This window comes from Triturus cristatus, chromosome 5_1 (assembly GCF_964204655.1).
Source record: "Triturus cristatus chromosome 5_1, aTriCri1.1, whole genome shotgun sequence".
NCBI lineage: Eukaryota > Metazoa > Chordata > Amphibia > Caudata > Salamandridae > Triturus > Triturus cristatus.
In genome coordinates this window covers 1,010,817,844-1,010,836,868 of record NC_140587.1, presented here as the reverse complement: position 1 = coordinate 1,010,836,868, position 19,025 = coordinate 1,010,817,844, and the positions used below count along the sequence as shown (strand labels likewise).

General features: G+C 48.8%; 1 protein-coding gene across 2 annotated transcripts in view; it reads right to left on the bottom strand.

Moving 5' to 3' along the window:
* The window catches only part of LOC146832786 (kinesin-like protein KIF17), a 930,557-nt gene that overhangs the window by 346,083 nt on the left and 565,449 nt on the right, over positions 1-19,025 (bottom strand). For both annotated transcript variants that reach the window (XM_085606109.1, XM_085606110.1), the window contains exon 6: positions 13,641-13,735. In XM_085606109.1, coding sequence (XP_085462235.1) covers positions 13,641-13,735 — 95 coding nt within the window. The remainder of the gene's footprint in view (positions 1-13,640; positions 13,736-19,025) is intronic.

The following is a 19,025-nucleotide window of genomic DNA, read 5'->3' as shown; positions in this document are numbered from 1 at the left end:
AATAGCTCTGGCCGCCCCAGTTTGGTTAACATACTTTTAACATAAGACAACCACTTAATCTTGTTAGACTTGTCTAAATGAACACAGTCTCGTAGGATCTCATGATTCAAAGTCAATTCAGGATTAATCCACGTTTTGAGCCAGCAAAGCAACGGAGCTATGTTCAAAGTGTCCGAAATATAACCGATCCCCAGTTCCTGATGTATCGAAAAAACTGGCGTTGATTGTGGAACTGATAAGAGACTGCGTAAAAATTTGTTTTCGGCTATTTGAATACCAGGCTGTTCTTTAAAACACCATATAGAGGAACCATAGGCCGCAATCACTACACACTTTGCACTATATATTTTCAATTTACTCTCAATCGGTCTAGCCCCCAGACGCTTTGCAAACCCCATTAATCCTAGGGCAGATTGAGTAATAGAATTCTTTTTAATTTTCTGTTGGGGTAACCAAGAAAACTTCTCATCAAATACAACCCCTAAGTAGGTGAAGGAAGAGACCGAAGTCACTTCCAACCCATTGCAATAAAACGAATAGGGTTTTCTTGCTCTAGGACCAGAAGACAAAATGTGTGACTTGCTATTATTTACTACCAGGTCCAGCGACTGCATGTGTGCCCCAAAGGCATCGAAGAGCCGCTGGAGTTCCACCGCCGTACGTGCTAGAAGAACAGCGGCATCCGCGTATAGGAGAACCGGGATAGATCGGTCTCCTACACACGGAATATCCAAAGACGCATTCAAAAGGGATCTGTCTAGGTCATTAATATACAAAGTAAAAAGAACCGGCGCCAGGATACACCCTTGACGAACTCCACGGGCTGATCTGAATGAGCGTGAGCATTTACCATCCTGTGAGATCCTGACCGAGGCAGTAAGATCTTGATGGAGATCAGCCAGGAAATACACTAAAGATGGATCAAGACCTTTATCCAACAGAATATTCCACGGCTTTGACCTGTTAACCAGGTCAAACGCTGAGGATAGGTCCATAAATGCCATCCTTAAACAGCCTTCTTTTGCCACAGTGTATTTGCTAATTAGTAAAGACAAATTAAGACACTGGTCGATGGTGCTTCTACCTTTTCTGAACCCATATTGTAAAACAGAAATAATGGTCTTCTCGGTGGCCCAATCCGAAATTTTAGTTAAAATTATTTTTCCTAGAATCTTCACAGAAGAATCAATCAGGGATATTGGTCTATAACACCGCGGGTCCCCTCTCTGGCCCTTCTTAAAGATCGGAATGATAATCGATCGAGACCATGATGCAGGGAACCCTGAGGTGCCAGAGGCATTAAAAACATTAACCAAGATCTTTGCCCAAAATTTAGGTTCACTTTTGTAGAGATCTGCAGGAACAGAGTCAGGGCCAGGGGCCTTATCACTGATAGTCTCCTTTATTGCTTTCTCCACTTCCTCTTCAAGGAACACAAATGGGACTCGGACTTGAGAAGGTGATGAACTAAGAAACAAGTCTTGAATCTCTATGGAGGCATATATTGCCTTAAACTGGCACAGCCATTGAGCCTCTGTGATGTTACATTCCTGGATCTCATTATCCATGCCTGAGAAAAAAGGGGTATTGATAATTCCCCAAAATTTTGAGCTATCCCTGAGTACATCTACTGATAGCAGCGCGTGCCATGCCTCAGCCTTAATCTCTGCTTTCCGGCTATTAATTACAGTCTTGTACTGTTTCCGTAAATCAGCAATTAAGACCCTATCACGTGGTGAGTTTTTCAATTCTAGATTTAAAAGTCGATGAGCACGTGAGCATTTATTATCAAACCATTTTAAGCCATGTGACGCTCTATGCTTAGAATTGACTGTTAATTCGCTAGCTATTTGACTGCAAATACCCTCAAAGGCTCTAAAAATAGCATCTTTCGTGCTCAAGGATCGGCACATATTAAAATATTCCCTTTGCATTTCTCGCACAAATCTGTAAAGAAGATGTCCGGCATAACTTTGGACCATCTGAGCCTTCTCCCCTGATCACAAGTGATTATGGGACAGGGTGCGAAGTGCCTACTACCAGGTGCTAATAGGCCGCAGCTTTTATCTAGTTCCAAGATGACAGGGTTATGGTCACTAAAGGGCGATTCCCTGGCATTATAAAAGATTACTTTGCCTAAGAGCACAGAAGACAAGAAAATGTAATCAATAATAGTATCTCTGGCTATAGATTTAAATGTAGGACACCGGTCAAGAATGTTAGCAAAACCAGGTTCAAAGAGGTCAACTTCGGACAAGAGGGACTCTAAGCCCTCCCCCCCGCTCTGAATGTTCAAAATGGGGGGTCATTGCAAAATTATAACCAAGATCATCTTCAATACAACAATGAGAGCGGCAAGGATGAATGTTAAAATCGCCCATAAGCACAACATTATATGGAGTGGTTTGCATTACCCTGTAATTTCCTAAAAAAAGTTTCAAAGTATTCAAGTGTTGGTTCCTGTAGTCATTTTCCCCAGAGTTATAAAAATTCACAAGAAGTATCTTGGGGTAGTTTGGGGAACATATTTCTACTGCCAGACAGTTAAAGGAGTCTATGTCAATCCTTTTCATAGATCCCCGTAAATTCAGAGACAGAAGTAACATAAGACTGTTGAATGGATTCATCAATTCCCTGGACGGGCTTAGAGGTGCTGTTCTTGTGAGAACGTTTTACTCCAGTAGGCCCCTCCAGGGGAGCCCATTCTAATTTGCCACATGGTAAAGTATAAGTGCTCTGGGGACTAGGCATACCATCTATACCGGCCAAAGCAGAGGGTAGAGCATCGGTCTTTGATTTGGGAGCATTAATCAATACCACAGGGTCCAGGGGTACAGCGCAGATGCCAAGAATGCTGTCACCTCGATCCCTTCCCTAGGTGCTTCACTTGAGTCCAAGCCTAGCTCCTTTTCCGCATTTGCCATTTCTTTATTCAAGGCACCCACGGCAGAGGTTAGGTAAGAAATTATAGATGGTGACTTTCTGGATATTTTAGCTTTTAAACCCCCCTTATCAGAGTTACCCAGATGTTTGCACTTACCCATCAGGAATTGTTAGAGGGGTGGCCCAGCCCAGACTCCTTCGGGCTTCGACGGGCGCGGACAGGCCCGCCCTTGGCCCGGGCTTTGCCCGGGCACGCCCGCGCGCGTCCCGCGCTGCGTGTGCCCCGTGCTGATTAAGAGGGCTTTTGCGCCCTCTGATGATGCCGATTATCGGGGCTGATCAGGGCCTTATGGGAGATGTAGTTCTTCTGCACCCAAGAGCCGTTCCCCTCACGGCAGCAGATTAAAGAATGTAGTCTCAGTGCCCAAAAGCCGTTCCCCTCACGGCAGCGTTATATGAGATGTGGAGCCGGTCACCTTGCAGAGGTCAAAGAAATTAGAAGCGCGACCCGCACTGCGTGTGCCCCGTGCTGATTAAGAGGGCTTTTGGCGCCCTCTGATGATGCCGATTATTGGCGCTGAGCAGGTCCTTATGGGAGATGTAGTTCTTCTGCACCCAAGAGCCGTGCCCCTCACGGCAGCGTTATATGAGATGTGGAGCCGGTCACCTTGCAGAGGTCAAATAAATTAGAAGCGCGACCCTGGTACTAGAAGATGGCGGCATGTCAAGGACTGGAGCAAGAGGCAGAAATAGGTATGCAAGGACCACCAGGAAGTGGACATGGCTGAGTGGGTTCAGTTCCATGAGGGTGTAGGAAAGTAGGATCTTACCCCCCTTTTAGCTGAATGTAATAATGTTATTGACTAGTCTGACTGGGATCCTGCTAATCAGGACCCCAGTGTATCTGGTTTCTCCTTGAACTGTTATATCATGTACTCAGGTACACTCCAGATTGGATACTGGGGTACCCTTGTCAGTCCCTAGTATATGGTACCTATGTACCCAGGGCATAGGGACCCCAGAGGCCTCCGATGGGCTGCAGCATGTATTATGCCACCCATGAGAGGCCATGCAAAATGAAACTACAGGCCTGCCATGGCAGCCTGTGTAAGTTGGTGCATGCACCACTTACTTAAGTTATAGTTTTACTATATCTGAGGATCATTGCACTTAAAACCTATAAGTCATCCCTCTAGCAGGCCTTTACAATCCTGAGGACAGGGTGTTTGTTTCTAAGTGAGAGGGGGACACTGCATGAGCAAAACACCCCTGCAGCCTACGGAGTCCATTCTCCCGGGTTGTCAGTGAGGCAGCCATTTATGACATATGGAGTGTCATTATGCGACCGCGTAATGAACAGATCTAAAACGGCAGAAACTAACCCTATCGTGTTTGGTGTCAAACATGTTGGAATCATACCCCCACAGCGGTAACCGGTGTGGGAGGTATGATTCCACCCCTCAGAAGTGAGCTTCGTTGGGTCCTTAGTGTTCCCGGTACCAGCCATCTAGTCCCGGGCAGCACAAAATGGTTGCTGCCGACCAAAAACACGAGCGAAGGCAGAGCAATAGGCATCCTGTCACAGGTAGGTGTGACCACCTCCTAGACAGGATTTAGTGTATCAGGGCTGGGTGGGTGCATTTACCAGCAACCGAAAGTCTGCATGATGGGCACTGTGACTGGGCGCCCTCGGAGGACGACCATGGATGCCCCAGGGATACCGAGTAAGCCCATTTGCAGACATCGCTGATGACGTCAGGAGGGCGGAGCCCAGTGGCGCATTTGAACCCGGAAGTGGGGTCGGAAAGGTGTTCACTAGGCAAGATGGAGTGGAGAGGACGGCGAAGGAGTAAGAGGCTGCAACTTGTGGGAACCCGAGAACACAACATCAGAAGATGGAGGCTGGACGACTAACAAGGAGAACAAGACAGAGACTTTGGAGCAGTCGGAGGATGAGTGCACGAATGGCCAACCAAAGGCGGAGGCGTTCCCAGAGGAAGGCTCTAAAGACGAGGCGACCGTGACCCCGACAACGGGTCATGGCTACAGGCAAGTGGTTTGTGGAACAGGGTGTGTGTTGAAAGGATGGATGTTTAATCACACCTTCTTTACGGGCTTGTAAAAAGAGACCAGAGGACACTGAAGGAAGTGAGACGGATCCCTCTTTTTGTTACTTATGTTTTACTTTTATTGAGTGGTATCCCCCTGTGGAACATAAGACCGTAGTTAGGACTGGCACCTTAATCCTGTAAAAAGGACGCTAGAACAAGACCCGCGCTACTCTGAATATGAGGTCACCTGAAGTTAAGGTACCCCTCCATAATCACTCCTCGCTGTATCTCCAGGCGAACCCAAGCAACCACCTCCCAATCAGTTTGAAATAACATGGGAGCCTACCTTTGGCTAGACACCAGATCCTAGGAAAAGGGCTGGGAGAAGTTTAAACACCAGGGAAGGGGATAGTCTCTCCTTCTCTCTCTTTCCTTACGAGGGGACGACCGATGCCAGTGAGGCCAGAAGTAGAAGCAAGCGACGGACAAGAAGTGAAACGGATCCCTGAGAGAGAAGGGAGAGATAAATAAACAGAGACCACACCTTTTGGTGGATTGCAATAACCAACCTAAGTGGTTCCAATAAAGTAGTTTCCACACACATACCAGTGGTCCGTGGTGATTGAGTCGGTGAGAGGCACATTGGGTGTCCCTGTGCATAGTCCAGTTCAAACCAGTCCTCGGAGCCTTTGACTCCTGCTCTGGCGCGAAACTGGACAAAGGACATGGGAGTAACTTCCCACTATCCAGACCCTCCCCTCGCTGAACTTCGTTTGGGTCCGACTTCGTCTCCCTCTCCGTCTGAAGCATCATCTGTGCCCGTGCACCATACAGGATCCGTGTAGGACCTGTGTAGCATCAAGGACTACCGAAGATATCTCCCTTGGAGTGAAGGAGTCACTCCCCTGCACTCACAGGCACTGCAACACTACTGTCCGGTCTGCTGACCCTGAGCTCCTATAGACTCCGAAGGCTTCAGCAACACAGGAGGTGGGTTTCTAGTTCGCTCGAGGTCCGAGCTTCCCTCTCACCAAATTTGAGGTCAGAATCCCTTGTGGGGGCTGCAATACCTGAACCCCTGTGCACCGCATATCTTTGCAAGTGAATATGCTTGTTGGCATTTCCCGAACAAGTGCATTGGGCTCCCAGTAGCCCCAACCTCTGGCATCATTTCCTACCAAGAACTCTGGCCTCCTCGCACCGAGTGCTCCGTGGGCTGCTGTTTTGTGAAATCGATCGAGGTCCTCTCGCGACTCAATTTTTGCTTTTATTGGGCTCCCCTGGTTGCTCCAGGTCTGCCCTGACACCCCTTGCTGTGGTGAGTCTCCTGGACCTTGCTGGTCCGAACCTTTACACATCCTTGACCTTCTGCGTGGGTTGCCGTTGCCAAGGCTTGTTGGTGCTCCAGCCGGACAACGACCCCTCAATACTCAACATTCTTCATGGGACAGCTTGTATTCGGCTCCTGGTCATCCTCAACGCCTCCTGATCCCCTTAGCTGCAGAGTCAAGAACTCCATCAATGCAGCTGAAGCACCGGACATCGGTGGGCATTCGGCTACCGAGCCCCTGGTCACTCCTAAGTGACCCAGACTCTGTCCCCTCTGCTTTCAGGTACCCTCCGACAAGAATCCACCTTTGGATTCCAACAGACACTTTTCTACCTTCCAGCTGCAGCTCTTCTTCGAAGTCCTCCACTGGGTTCGACATCGGTTTCCGACGCCACTTCAGACCTATGCACCCGGCTTCCCTGGGATAAATAACTTGAGTACTTCAGTATCCATGGTTGGATTGGCTCTCCAAACTCCTATCTTCCACTGGGTTTCTTCGAAGTCCACTGGGAAGGGTCCCTAAAACTTCAACCGAGACTTTCCCATAGAATTGTACGGAGCACGCAGTCGTGTTCCCACACTGCATCCGTCCCCCGTGGGGTCCCTACTAACTCACCTTGGGTGGTTTCTTGGGGTCACAGCAATTATTCAACCTCTCAACACTGTCTTGACTCGAGTCGTGGTTCTTTTACGACTATTTTAGTATATGGTTTGTTCCCCCCCCCCCGGGGCCCACTGTGTATTTGTGCTATTTACTATAATTTTTGTGCTTACGTATTGTGTGCTTTATGATTATCTCCGTGTAGGAGATACTGTGTCGTACTATATAGTGTTATATTAATAAATACATATTTTTATAACTACTGTGTGGTTTTCCTTTCATGTAACCAATACTATAAGGTTGCATTCTGGTAAAACAAGCTGCTTAACATTCCTTCAAGACTAATTCTGAAGGCTGCTCTCCAGAGCTACCACTTGGATAGCTTTCGAAGGTTATCTTTGACCTCTTAAATCATCATAAGGGTTGTTTGGACTGGTGCGAGGTGCCCTCTTTAATTAGTGGACAGCATATACCAGGCCAAATTCTCACCGAGGGGTACTGGCACATGCCCCATAAATGCACAGAATAAAAAAAAGAATGACGGAGAAATGTGGATGGACATTTTTACTTGTTTAAAATGAAAGGCTCTCCACAACATCGGACCTTCATACCTCAACCACCGCCTCTCCTTGTACACTCCCACCAGACACCTCTGCTCCGCCATCCTGGCCTTGGCCACTATCTCACGGATCCGCAAGACCACAGCCAAAGGAAGATCTGTTCAGCGCTAAGACATCCTCTGGTACTGCGTGCTTTCTAAAATCATTTAATTAATTCATTTAATTAATTCATTCATCCTTCTCTTACCTCGCCGCGAAGTCCTTGAACTCTCTTCCTCTACATCTCAGCCAATCACCCTCACTGCCTCAATTCAGAAAAAACCTCAAGACCTGGCTCTTCAACTGAACTAGCTCTTTGACTGAACTGCAGAACAACCCCCCCAGCACCTTGAGACCCTAACAGGTGAATATCCGTGCTCCAAGGGAACCCTGATTGATTGATTGAAAGAGGAACAAGCATGAATGTTGCTTGTGAGGAAAGGAGATCATTTCAATCCACAGGTTCACAGTGCTGCACACATGCAGGAATTCTCACTGTGTGCACAAACACAAATCAAAAAAGCATGCATGAAATATGTACCCAGCTGGTAATGCTGTGTTACATGCACAGATCCAGCACCGACGCAGTCTCATTCACAGCATTCCCTATGGAGAACTCTTGCGGGTTAAACGCAATTATTCTCTACCGAATGATTATGCCGAAGCAGAGGGAGATGTCCTCAGTAGGTTTAGGGAAAGAGGGTACTCAAAAACTATATTGAGGGAAGTTACTGAGAAGGTCCATAAGAAAGAGAGACAGGATCTCCTGATCCAAAAAAAGAAAAAGCAAGGGGGAGGCGATGAGGATGCCAAAGTAAGGCTGATATAACATTTTCCGCTGAGTCTAATCACATTTGCGGCGTTATACAAAAAGAGTGGAGCATTCTTCAGACAGACACCATACTGGGAGATACGCTACCATGCAGACCAGATATCACCCATAGAAAAAGTATTTCCTCGAAGGATATCTTGGTCCACAGTCATTATATAGACAAACCTACGAAGAAAGACAGAAGTCACTGTTTTTTAGGTCTCGCCTTTAGCAATCGCTTTGGCTTTTCAGCCAAAAACGTGTACGCGTTCCATTGCCTTCAATGGCAACGCGTGCACGTCTGGCGATTCACTTGCGGGAGCGAGCGGCTGGCACCATATGTTATCAATTATCGCGGCGCCAGCCGCTCGCTACCACAAGTGAATCGTGCAGGCCCCCCTCTTCGCTCCCCTCCCCCTGCTGCCGCGCGAGGCGCGCGTGCTTTTTAACTTGAAACTGAGCGCGGCGCTGCTTCACGGACACCACACTCGGTTTATTGATATATTTCTTAACTTTAGCACTGAGCGCAGCACCCACTTCAAGGACACCGCACTCAGTGTTGAAGTTAAGAAATATATAAAGAAACCGAGCGCGGTGTCCGTGAAGCGGCGCCGCGCTCAGTTTTAAACTTAAGCATTTGCAATGCAATCGGACCGATTACATTGCAAAGGCTTGTTACCCTTGTACTAGAAGCAAAGCACGCAGAAGTAGTACAAAAGTAAAGGATTATGAAATTCCTGGTAAAAAAGAGAAGAAACCTAAATAAACTGCTTAACTGTAACTCAAATTTCGTGAATTATTGCCTAGTATGCCCTTGTGGCACGCAATATATATGCAGCACGGTGCATCAGGCCAAGAAGCGGGTTTTAGAGTATGCTAGGGCTATTACAAATCAGGTAGCACACATATATCCGGTAGCACAACATTTTGCTGAGATGCATTAAATCAGTAGCAACAAGTTACGTTTCTTCTGTATTGATTAGATGACCCACAAAGAAAGAGGGGGTGACAGAGTTAGACTCCTGAGGCAGCTGGAATCTAGATATATTGTAGAGCTGAGAACCCAGGCACCATGGGGCCTTAACAGTGAGGAAGAATTATGGACACATATAGGATAAGACCAGGCGGGTCGGGGTTTATGTCCAACTGGAAGTCACATAACTCTCACCGAACAGAACATTGAGGTACCAGCATTTGGACAGAAGGGCCTACATAGTGAGATTGAACTGTGGATTAACATAGAACTATGACATGTCGGCTGTGACAAGTATCCAGTTGTAGGCTGCACAATATGCATTAGATAACATTACTATGTATAAATAGTTCAACGGGAGGGCGTCATAGATGCAAACAGTTGCTTTTCCAGCTAATTTAATATTCTAGAGCGTTTTAGAAATTCTATACGCTGGTTATGGAAAATATGTTGAATTAATTAGATGCATCTGTGGCATCACTGTGATGGCGATGAGAATAGCATGATCATGCCGGGGTGTGTACATTTGCATATATATAGATTTTGCACAATACATACATTTATTCATATTAATATAATTATTGATTGTTTTAAGCATTAGTAAGCCTATTTAAAGCTTTTTTTTATGAGTAGGATTGGATCACAGAGATCATACTTAAAATGAATTAATCTATTTACATGTACATTTAGTATTCCTTAGATTTTACATTTAATTAATGTTTTTGATTTTCATTAATGAATTTGAATTAGTAAAATCATGACCCCAATGTGTAGGATATGTAAGGATGATAAATCTCTGATATGTTACAAAAATGTTTTGCACGTTACAAAATGGCCACCGCAAGCAACACGGACAGGAAGGAACACATATTCTATCTAGGCCCTCGTCGATGTTTACTTTGACCTATCTGCCCAATTAAATCGATTTTTGTTAAAAGGTGATGTTTCACTGGGATTTACTGACTATTGACATTGACAACGGCCAGGAGGCCAAAACGCGTTTGTCAGTTTCTTTTCGATGATTGCATGATAATAAACTAATTATCCGATTCTACAGCCTGTGAGTGCTGAGCATTGTTTCAAGCCATCATTGTACTGGAGTGCGCTCGTTTTCAGGCGACTTCACTCAGATGAACAGAAAAAATGCAGTCTGTGCAAAACAGCCTATGAATGAAGTCGGCTGACCCACTTCCCAATTCTGTATGCTATGATGGGAGAAGCAAAATGTGAATGAGAGCTGAACGAACTAATGAATGAAGAGGGCTGACTGTAAGCCCCTGTTTGTATGTATTTATGTATGTATGCTTTTTGAGATTTTTTAGGACTCGGCCTGTGTAGGCTGCGCTTGCGCAGTCTCGCCGGCGAGATCTTATGTTTCTTAGTGTGGGGCTTGAACCCGCCCCTCTTCTCCATTGGCTGGCTTCCTAAACGGAGGCCAGCCATTGGAGGAGAGGGGCGTCAGTCCATTTAAGCCCTGTCTTTTTCGGATTCGGGGGTGTGTTTTTTAGTTTCTTTCTTTCCTCTGGAACGTAAACATTCCAGCCAATGGGAAGAGGAGAGAAAGAAAAACATGCCCCCGAATCCGAAAATGACGCTGCGTTTCTCCGAGGCATTTCTGCTTGACCTCGGAGAAAGATGGTGGTGTTCATGGCGTCATCCCCGTCCACACGGCCCGGCTGGTGCTCGTCCCCTCCCCCTGCTCTCGGTGCTCCTGTGTCCGGCTGCTGCTCTGGTCTCCTCCTGGTCTCACTCCAAGTGTTCACAACCGAACTAAACAAGGCTGCCTTCCGAGGACTGCCACACTAACAGACATGCCGACCTCGGTGCTAGGGCTCTGAGTGGATACTCCTCCTCATAGGCAAGACTGCCCTCCCCCTCTCCCCGAGTCGCATCAGCTTTAGGGAGGCATTCCGGACTCATCCCAGCAGACGCAGCAGCAGCAGCCGGACCGTGCGGACTATCGCGGGCAGCTCTCCACTGGCAAAGAGAGGGCCACGCGCTCCAGGGCTACGATGGGGCAGACGGTTGCACCCCAAAACTAACGACGATAGCTTTGAACGGGGGGCAGAGCGTTATTGAGTTATTAAAGATTTTCGGATTGAAATCGGGGATTCGAAAACCAACATGAAGCAGAAGCCGGAGACGGAGTTCGTCAAACTTCTGACGTGGAGGAGCTGGGACCAGCTGTGCGCCCTGGACGAGGCGCTGAACCCGGCCTGCGAGGCCGAGCTGACGGTGAGTGGGGGCAGCGCCCTTTACATCTCAGAGTTAGACAAAGCGGCGCCTCTTCATATGTTCCATGTATTGCTTTCTTACATGTTTTCACTTGCTGCATATTGTAAACAGGTTACTTGTGTCCAGAAATCTAACGCTCTTCATACGTCAGGATAAAAACAGACCCGGATATCTAGTGATATTTATCAACCAGATATTTTATTTTACATTCTTTTGTCCAACGTAGTATTTGTAGCACTTGCTGAAATGGTAAGAGCACGACATGCAAAACAACGTGGTGTTTAATTCTTTTGTATTATGAAGATCCTTAGCGACGCAACTCAGTCGCTTTTTTAAGATAATTCCCTCACTCTCTGCACTTTCTCTAGACGTTTCCCGTTTATTTGGCTCCAGCTAATTCTCAGGAAGCATGAAATGGGGTTAAACTGCAGTCGAACTAGGAGGTCCAAGGTCTAATCTCGGTTTACTTAGCTGCATTGTGTGATCCTGGGCACAGTGGTTATCTCCCTCTACATCAGTTAGCTTGAGGGGCTCCTAGAGGCGATCACGTTCGCAGTAGCCTCTCCAGCACAGCTCACTCGTTAGAAATCCATGCGCGTGTTCTTATTGCATTCAAGCTACCACGATGAGGCCACGCTATCAAGGACACAGGGGTCCTGCCCCGGTTTTGCTTTTACAGAGCCTTGTCAGCCGCTGTAGTCGGAATGAGGGCTGAAAATGGTAGCCCTGATAACAAGCATTTACAATGCAATGGTCTCGGCATTGTTAAAGTTAGAGCTATTGGCATTGCTCAGAACATTATTTTTATTTATGTTTTTGTTTTTAAAACATTTAAAGAAACGGCATTGTTATTTACAACACTGATGGGGCTGCATTTCAGAGTAAATAGTCTTTTCAGAGCAATGCCTGTTACACTTGGCTCTCTCGTTTGACAGCGGATTTTACAGTTAATTTACCCCGAAGGTGTAAGATTTGAGATCTTAGTGGAACATTCTAACTAAATTTGGCTGCAATTTTTTTTTATAGAAACAATGAATTATGAGAAGATAGAAAAGCTGAACAAATGGGAAAGGAAGATTCATAGGGGTGCTATGGAAATCATTTATATCATGAGACATGAAAAGGGAATTCGTGGTAAAGAAAATATTAAATAGTGTGTGGGGGCTGGATTACAGAAAGGTATCGGGAAAAATTATTACGAAGCTGATGTAACTAGGTAAAGGAATGATACCAAAAGACATTCACGTTTTTTGTAGGGCAAACACAAAAAGGCTCAAAAGAAATGAATGAGCATGAAGCCACCAGGACAAGTCATGTGGAAGAAGAGAGACCTTAGGAAGTAAGAGATATGAATGGGTCAAGGTAGAGGAAGGGCATATAATATGCAAAATTGACCTTTCATGGACCAAAGCATTAATCGAAGTTGGCATTTAGGCAATGATTAACTGTGCTCTGTGTCTCCATATAACTACCTTGGTGTGTGTGTGTGTAGGTGGCTCTGTGGGTGACTCTATTTGTGTGTGGGTTGCTCTATGTGAGTGGCTCTGTGTGGGTGGCTCTGTGTGTGTGGGTGGCTCTGTGTGTGTGGCTCTGTGTGTGGGTGCAAATGCAATAGGTCTCGCATTTGAGATTGATTAAGCTATTGACATTGTAAATAACAATGCCGTTTCTTTAAATGTTTTAAAAACAAAAACATAAACAAAAATAATGTCATGAGCAATGCCAATAGCTCTAACTTTAACAATGCCGAGACCATTGCATTGTAAATGCTTGTTATTAAGACACGAGGCTAGCAAGACAGCTAAAGTTGTTTAGGACAGACCTAAAAATTGGGAGACTTCCTACTATACATAGGTGTGAGGGCAACAGAGCATTTATTCATGTATGTCTGAGGTATATAGCAAGGAGGTAGACTTACAATTGCAACGATTTAGCATTCCTGAACGGTCTCTTAAAAGGTTAGTAGAATACGAACAGGCACATATTACAAATCATGAGGGTAGTCAAAATCATACACTGTTTTTCTTTGATAATTTTTTGACAGAATACAATATCAGGCCCTTTTTCGTACATAAATATGTTTTAGTGGAGTATATTAAACCTACAGTGTTAATCACTGAAAGAACTAAAGTTAAAACAGTAGTATTTAAAACCTACCTGCCGGATCAACTGCTTTTCGAACTCAAGGTCTGGAGATTGATCCACCTTCACCTCAGCTACAGCAGCTGTGGCTCTTCTGTCATACACCACAGCTTAGACAGAAAATATATTTTCAAACGTCGCGACATATACAACAATATAACATATCATATACAACGTATTAATCAATCATGGAGCAGTTCCAGTAATTAAGGCCATAGGTCAACCATTCACTTCCAGTGATGCCTATGTTTTCAGATATTTGTTCAACAATGGCATGATAAACACTTATGAGTTCTATCATTTGTCTATTCATTTAAGTAAACGATCACTCTTCGATGAACATCATTTTCTAGCAGAAGCTAAGTAATGGTACACCAAATTCTGCAGCAACAGTGAAAGATTTTGAGACAACCTCTATAGCAACAGTAAGGTAGTATGTGCATTTAAATCAGTTTCCAATCAGAATGATGAGTAGTCTTGTGAAACTCTGCATTGTAAAAGCAATGATCATATGAAAAGAAAGCAATTATTTGGAACTCAGGTTCTTTTGAATTATTAGTTACCTTGTGTACCATTAAAGATCAATGAGCCTCAAACATTATAAACTTTGGTGCGTTACTATGTCATGAACCATCAAGGTGAGCAAGCAGGAATAGTTAAATACCTGTAATCCTTGTTTCCCCCGGAGGGAATCTTCATTACAGTCATATGCATAGAAGTGTTGTTTATATTTTCATTTCTATCCTTAAGTACCCTATGGTTGGAATGTGTTAGAGGCGTTAATCCATCTTTACCTTTTACTTTGCCACTTGTTTGGACACAGACATGCTAGGTACTGTAAGTGGTGTTGGGATTGAGGATTGGTGTCTTCTTTCTGTCCTCCCTCTGGTCCCAGCACAGCAGAGGGTCTACATTCATTGGTATGTTTGTGTGTAGAACCTTACAGTAGATGGGTTGAAAGCCCTTGACTAGGACTGTTATTCTCACAATGGTGTGCAATGGGTGTTGTTCCTTCTAGGTGGTGGTGGTCACAGTACATGTTTCTCTATAAATGCAAGTTTATTTTTGTTCGTTGTTTAAATTGAGCCTTCATATTTGCAGAACTTGTTCTGTTGATCGGACAGCCCCCGTCTTCCCTCCTTTCTTGGCATCTGAGTGGTCTGTTTTTAGCGCCCTGAAGGTGTTCCCGCCTCTTGATCCGAAACCAGGGTCGGATTGGTAAGGCAGGCACTTGGGCAATGGCCGAGGGGCCGGTATCAGAGTTACAGCTGTGGGCTGCTTTTTTGGGCAGCCTGGGGCCGATTTGGGCGATGTCTGTGTTGTCCAGATGCCGCCAGCGGCCCAGTGGGTGCCTGAGTGGCCTTTCTGGAGGTAGATGGGCATCCATTACCTCCCTTTTATCAATGGGCAGAGGTGTCACTCCCTTTCTCTCCTGGGCAGGCCCATTAATGTATGCATACTGAGCGGGGCAGGGGGCCTGAGCAGAAGTAGCCTCTCTTGTTTTAAGATCTGTTTCACCAGCAGTATTTTGCGGAAAGGCAATATGCAAATGAGGGCCAATCAATCAATCATGGAACTTATATCGCGCACTACTCACCCGTAAGGGTCTCAAGGCGCTTGGGGAAGGGGGGCTGCTACTGCTCGAACAGCCAGGTCTTGAGCTGCTTCCTGAAGGCCTGGTGGTCCTGGGTCCTCTGCAGGTGGACGGGTAGGGAGTTCCAAGTCTTAGCTGCCAGGTAGGAGAAAGACCTTCCTCCAGCGGTGGCTCTCTGGATGCGAGGGACGACGGCAAGGGCGAGGTTAGCGGAACGTAGCTGGCGGGTGGGCGTGTAGAAGGTGAGGCGGCTGTTGAGGTACCCTGGGCCTAGGTCGTGGAGGGACTTGTGTGCGTGGGTGAGGAGTCTGAACGTGATCCTCTTGTTGACAGGGAGCCAGTGCAGGTCTCTCAGGTGGCACGAGATGTGGCTGCGTCGGGGGACGTCCAGGATGAGTCGGGCGGAGGCGTTCTGGATACGCTGAAGTCTTTTCTGAAGCTTGGCTGTAGTACCGGCGTAGAGGGTGTTTCCGTAGTCTAGTCTGCTGGTGACGAGAGCCTGGGTGACCGTCTTCCTGGTCTCGGTCGGGATCCATCGGAAGATCTTTCGGAGCATGCGGAGGTTGTGGAAGCAAGCTGAGGAGACGGCGTTGACTTGTCTGGTCATCGATAGGGAGGAGTCCAGTATGACGCCCAAGTTGCGTGCGTGGTCCGTCGGTTCGGGTGCGGTGCCTAGTGCCGGAGGCCACCAGGAGTCGTCCCATGCGGAGGGTGATGGTCCCAGGATGAGGACTTCTGTCTTGTCCGTGTTCAGTTTCAGGCGGCTGATGTTCATCCATTCAGCGACGTCTGTCATCCCTTCGTGCAGGCTGGCTTTGGCGGTGTCGGGGTCTCTGGAGAGGGAGAGAATCAGCTGGGTGTCGTCGGTGTAGGAAATGATGTTGAGGTTGTGTTGGCGTGCGATGGCAGCGAGGGGTTACATGTAGATGTTGAAGAGAGTGGGGCTGAGCGACGATCCTTGCGGGACGCCGCAGATGACCTCGGAGCGGAACGGAGGGAGGCGTACTCTCTGTGTTCTGCCGGAGAGGTATGAGGTGATCCATTCCAGAGCCTTCCCTTGGATGCCGGTGTCGTTGAGGCGTTGGACTAGTGTGCGGTGGCAGACAGTGTCAAATGCTGCGGAGAGGTCTAGGAGGATGAGTGCCGCTGTTTCGCCGTTGTCGAGCAGGGCTCGGATGTCGTCGGTGGCTGCGATGAGGGCGGTCTCGGTGCTGTGGTTGGCTCTGAATCCGGACTGTGATGGGTCGAGGGATCCGTTCGCCTCGAGGAAGGCTGCCAGTTGCTTGTTGACGACCTTCTCGATGACTTTGGCAGGGAAAGGAAGGAGCGAGATGGGGCGGAAGTTCTTGAGGTCGGTCGGGTCCGCTGTTGGTTTCTTCAGCAGAGCGCTGAGTTCGGCGTGCTTCCAGCTCTCCGGGAAGGTTGCTGTGTTGAAGGAGGTGTTGATGATGTCTCGGAGGTGGGGTGCGATGGTAGAGGCTGCCTTGTTGAAGACGTGATGGGGGCACGGGTCGGTCGGAGATCCGGAGTGGATGGTGTTCATCATGCGTGACGTGTCTTCGGGGGTCACCTCGGTCCATGTCTGGAGGGTGGCGGCGGGGTGCGAAGGTTCGACCGATGGGTGCGGGGGTGAAATGTCGAAGCTGTTGTGGATGTCGGCGATCTTGCGGTGGAAGTACGAGGCGAGGGAGTCGCAGAGGTCCTGTGAGGGAGTGATGTCGTTGTTGCCGGTGCTGGGGTTGGAGAACTCCTTGACGATGTTGAAGAGCTCCTTGCTGTCATGGGCGTTCTTGTCCAGTCGTTCCCTCAGAGATTTCTTCTTGGTGGTGCGGATGAGCTGGGGATGTCTGCGAGTGGCGAGTTTGAGTGCTGTTCTGTTGTCGGCGGTCTTGTTGAGGAGCCAGGCCTTCTCGAGGGTGCGGCAGGCCTTCTTGGAGTCCTTAAGTTCGTTGGTGAACCAGGGGGCCTTCTTGCTTCTGGGCCTGGTGAGGGGGTTCTTCAGTGGGGCGAGGTCGTCGGCACAGGAGGTCAGCCACTGCGTGAGGTCGAGGGCAGCTGTGTTAGGGTCCGTAGTCCTGACAGGTGGGCTCTGGCTGAGGGAGGTGGCGAGCTGGTCGGCGGTGATCTTGCTCCAGTTTCTGTGGGGAGCCTGCTTCGGGTGATGGTGGACCGTGTTCTTTCTGAAGCTGAAGTGGACGCAGCTGTGGTCAGTCCAGTGAAGTCCGGTGGAGTGGCTGAAGGTGACGTGCTTGCTGGACGAGAAGAGTGGGTTGAGCGTGTGGCCGGCGTAGTGGGTGGGGGTGTTGACCAGTTGCTGAAGTCCGAGGTTGGCGAGGTTATCCAGCAGGGCGGTGGTGTTGCGGTCATTGTTGTTCTCCAGGTGGAAGTTGAGGTCCCCGAGGAGGATGTAGTCGGCGGAGGGGAGGGTGTGAGGGCTGATGAAGTCTGCGATGTCCTCGCAGAATTGTGCGCGTGGTCCCGGGGGTCTGTAGACGAGGGTGCCTCTGAGGGTGGTCTTGGGGTCGGTGTGGATCTGGAAGTGCAGGTATTCGGCGGCGTTGAATACGTCGATGGAGTCAGTCGAGATGCGAATGGTGCTCTTGTGTACGATGGCGATGCCCCCTCCGGTCTGGTTGACGCGATCCTTCCTGATGATCTTGTAGCCGTCCGGGATAGCTATGGCGATGTCGGGGGCTGAAGAGTCGTTCATCCAGGTTTCCGTGAGGAAGGCGACTTCTGGAGATGCTGTGTCGAGGAGGTTCCAGAGTTCCACGGCGTGTCTGTGGACGGAGCGGGTGTTGAGCAGGATGCACTTGAGGTGGTTGCTGTTGTCCGTCTTGGTGGGCGTGGTGCTTGTTTGGAGGCAGGAGAAGTTGCAGGATCGGCAGGCGAAGGGTCCATGGGTGCGCCGCGGGGACGCTCGGTAGCACCCGGGTGCTCGGGCGGTTTTGAGTGCGATGAGTGTGGCGGCATCGTAGGTCCTGCGGGGGGGTTGGCGGGCGCGGGGGCCAGGGGCTCTGGCGCTGGGCGCGGTCCAGGCGCGGACGGGCGCAGACGGGCTTACCTTTGGCGCACCTTCGGCGCTCAGTCGGCGCTCCCGCTGCGCGCGTCCGCTGCGCGGTCGCTGAGGGGGCATCATAAGTAGGTAGCCGTGTGGGAGGGTCGGCTGGGAGGCGGGAGGCTGGGCGACCAATGGGAGGCGAGGGGAGGCGGGTCTGGGGTCAGCGGCGGGAGAAGCGACTCACCAGGGGCAGCGGTGGCGGGAAAAGGCGCCAAAAGAAGCTACGCGTCCGGCGGGGAGCAGGAGTTGACCCCCACCTGAGGGAGAGAGGCAGCGGCAGCAGGCAGCGGGCGGCGGCAGGCAGCAGGCAGTGGCAGGCAGCAGGCGGCGTCGTCAGCGGAGCAGAGCAGAGGTAAGGAGTGACCGGCCGTGAGGGCACAGTGGGTCACCTGTGGCATAGCTAGGGGAGGGCGGTAGGGGCAGACCGACCAAGGCAGGATGGGTTTTGGGGCGGTTGGCCCCCCTTCCCCCTCTCTTTTTTGCGGCTGTAAAAATTAACCCCGAGCCCCCGCTCCTTCGTGCAGCCGCATGAAGCACTCAGCTTCTCCCCCGCTCTTCGATTAGGATGCGGGCGGCAGATGCAGTGGCCGCCATGGGCAACCTAAGGCCTAGCTACGCCACTGGTGCCACTTTGCTTTAGCGTGCCCGGGCCGATTTTTAATCCCAATCCAACCCTGACCGAAACGCGTGTAGGCGCCATCACAACTTGAAAGCGAATCTGAAGAATACGTTATCATAAAGGGAT